Consider the following 3,685-nt stretch of genomic DNA (forward strand, 5'->3'; position numbering starts at 1 on the left):
TAATGCTTGGAGATACGACGGGGTTTAAAAAATAAATAAAAATACATCACCATCATTGTTTAATCTGTTTTATTGTCTCCTTTGGCGTTGACGGATGCATGCTGCAGCCGGCCGTCTAGGCGTTGTGTTGCCTAAAAAATGCAATCAACAAAATGTGATGCATGTGAGGGTACTATAGACAGCAGCACCGCCTTAAGGTCAAACGTGGACCAGGAAAGATTCCACTATGGGTAAACACGGACCAGGAGACGGTGTCCTTGAGACGGAGTTGTAGACGGAGTCTGTTCGCTGTCCGTGGTGCTGAAAGCAGCCGCTGCTCCCGGTCTCCAAGGTTGGGGGTTTTCTGAATGGACAGCGGTAAAAGAAAATAGCAAAGAAGCCAAACACTGCGCCGCTTGTGAATATCTTATCATAGTTAACTTCAAATCAGTCGTCACACACCACAACCCTTTCCCGATGATAGGTCTGTTGTGCCTTTTCTGGATGAGATCGATCAGGCTTAAGACAGTAAAAATAACAGTGAGCATGTATCCGTCGGCTTATTTTTCAAATGAATAAACACAATCCTTTATATCGATCACGTTTCCAATGGTACACCTGATGGTGCTGACTATGAACGCGTCCGTTTCCCCTTCTCTCTGCAGGTGTGTGTGCGTGGACCCGCTCCGGGATTTGTACTCGCATACCATGATGATGCTCACTGGTTCGGTAAACGTGGATGTAAATGTGACGGAGAGCCAGGGTCTTTGCTCCACTGCCATAAGCAGCAGATAGATAGTATGTCTTCCCCACCACGAGTGCTGGCACAGCTCCCGCGATCTGGCACATGGTGCGCGTAAAGATGGATTTCCCCGCGCTCCTGTTTTTTTTTCCCGCGCTCCTGTTTTTTCCCGCGCTGTTCCTCCAGCATGCAGCTGAGGCGATCGGCCACAGCGGAATCTACGAGCGGTCGGTGGTGCCGCGCGCCGCGCCCCGCTCCGTGGCCCGCATGGACGGCGACGTGATCATCGGCGCGCTGTTCTCCGTGCACCACCAGCCGTCCGCCGAGAAGGTGGCTGAGCGGAAGTGCGGGGAGGTGCGAGAGCAGTACGGCATCCAGAGGGTCGAGGCCATGTTCCACGCGCTGGACCGCATCAACGCGGACCCCACGCTGCTGCCCAACATTAGTTTGGGCTGCGAGATCAGGGACTCGTGCTGGCACTCCTCAGTGGCTCTTGAGCAGAGCATCGAGTTCATACGGGACTCCCTCATCTCCATCCGGGACGACAAGGACGGGTCCAAGTGGTGCATCGACGGCACCCCGTCCAACCAGCCTCCCCCATCCAAGAAGCCCATCGCCGGGGTGATCGGCCCGGGCTCCAGCTCCGTGGCCATCCAGGTGCAGAATCTTCTCCAGCTGTTCAACATTCCCCAGATCGCCTACTCGGCGACGAGCATCGATCTGAGTGACAAGACTTTGTTCAAGTACTTCCTGAGGGTGGTGCCCTCTGACACGCTGCAGGCCCGGGCCATGCTGGACATCGTCAAGCGGTACAACTGGACCTATGTGTCGGCGGTTCACACCGAGGGTGAGTTGGCCCGAGCCCCACTTCCATTAGTGGAAGGTGTAACATGGTGAACCTCTCTCCATTACTCGTCACATATAAATCAAATATAATCTTTCTCGTTATCAAACAGGTATAACGGATTATTCCTCGCTTGGTTATTGACCGTTATAGGCTGATACTTCAGTTCATGGCCCCAAACAAGCTCTAGTAACACACACACACACGCACGCAAGCACGCAGACACAGACACACACACACACACACACACACACACACACACACACCACACACACACACACACCACACACACACACACACACACACACACACCCACACACTACACCACACACACACACACACACACACACACACACACACACCACACAGCACACACCACACACAGCACACTACAACACACCACACACACACACCACGCGCACACCACACACACACACACACACACACCCACACACACACACACACACACACACACACACACACACACACACACACACACACACACACACACACGCAAAGACACTCACAGGTGTATGAAGTGAGAGTGTAGTCTGTGTATGTGTGTGTGTATGGAAGTACCTTAGGAGGAAGGTAGGTGGCGTTGTTTATCTGACCTTCAGTACGCCTACTGGAAGATCCCGTGGGATGGAAGTAATATTCTAGGAGTGTTGAAAGACTGCTTTGCGGAGGAGGAATTTTAATAACCATCAACCGCGAGTTTACAACGGGCCAGATCTGGACCACAAAGAGAGAAAAAAATAGCAAATCACAGCTTCTTGAAACATTGATTTCAACTTGTACACTCTACATTTTTCATGAGCTTTTGTATCCAGGACTCGGTTTTGGCGAGAAGATACGAATAAAGAACTAGAATATATAAGTCATTTATATTGAGCTCCAAATAGTTTGCATGGTATTCACATAGTGACCATGGAGCACTATGCGGACCATTAAAGGAGACCCATAGGTGCGTGTTCAGCCACTGTGTCTTTACTTGAACGTGGCATGGTGGTCATGACTATCTTCACTTTCTTTCTCTTCTTTATCCACCGCTCAAGACATGGGAAAATAAAGTCTCTTGTTTCCCATAGCAACAGTTAAGGGATCTTTGTGATTTCATTAATATCATGGCCTGATGAGCATCAGTCTATTAAAACAAACAAACACACACACACACATGCACGCACATGCTCATGCACAAGTACACGTGCACACACACACACACACACATACAGAATTTCACCCATAAAAATGCACACACATGCACACATGCAAACGTACACATGTACACAAACATACATGCACCCAGACACACGCACACACATGCACGTGGTGTAGAATAGATTGTCAACTAATGTGCCACCATCCACTCCCCGCTCCCAGGCTACATGGAGGGGGAACATCTAATTGGATATCATGATTCTGTTTTCCTGTGGGAGAACGATGCAAGCTGATGGGAGTCACTGCAACACCACCGCTGGGAAAGCAGCCCATGGGCCCGTGCTGGGAGTAAACACATTGGTGTGGTGTGGTGTACCTCTGGGGTCCTTAGTGTGTAATGTGGGGACCAGTCTCACTCTGGTCTTTAGGGCCGGCCTGGGTTTTTCTTCCTTATGGTAATACAAAACAAAGACTAGGTTCTTGGCTCCTGTTTATTTACTGTTTATCTATTTTATTTATTTTCAATTTTAATGATTTCGAAACCAGAACAATTTCACCGGTTCCCTTTTTTAACACATTATACTGTAATTCTTGTGTAAAGGACTTGGTGTTTACTAACAGTGTGACGCCTTTGCTGCACAAATAACTCTTAAAATCTGCCACCCTGGATTTACCAATGGGCCTTTCTGCCTTCGGGAGATTTGATTGCAATCAGTTGCAATCAAGAGGCTTTGAGGGCCTGTTCAATGGCAAACATGCAGAAACACATTCTGTGACTACGGTCCTGTTATACAAGGTATCGCAGGACCCACGTGTTGTCATCAGAGCTGTAAACATTGCTAAGGGGGCAATGCCCGTCAGTTATTTCATCTGATACTCCAGACAGAATTGTCCAATTAATCATACAGCGTAACATCCTACATTCTGATAGTAGTTAGATAATGCTCTATTCATTCATA

The 3,685-nt window shown here is 48.8% G+C and overlaps 1 protein-coding gene across 1 annotated transcript in view; it reads left to right on the top strand.

Moving 5' to 3' along the window:
- The first annotated feature begins 943 nt into the window (after window positions 1-943).
- Window positions 944-3,685, top strand: part of LOC130374503 (metabotropic glutamate receptor 1-like) — a 20,765-nt gene continuing 18,023 nt past the window's right edge. The window contains 1 exon segment of the mRNA XM_056581300.1: window positions 944-1,568. Coding sequence (XP_056437275.1) covers window positions 989-1,568 — 580 coding nt within the window. The 5' untranslated portion in view covers window positions 944-988.

The sequence above is a fragment of the Gadus chalcogrammus genome, chromosome 21, assembly GCF_026213295.1.
Source record: "Gadus chalcogrammus isolate NIFS_2021 chromosome 21, NIFS_Gcha_1.0, whole genome shotgun sequence".
NCBI lineage: Eukaryota > Metazoa > Chordata > Actinopteri > Gadiformes > Gadidae > Gadus > Gadus chalcogrammus.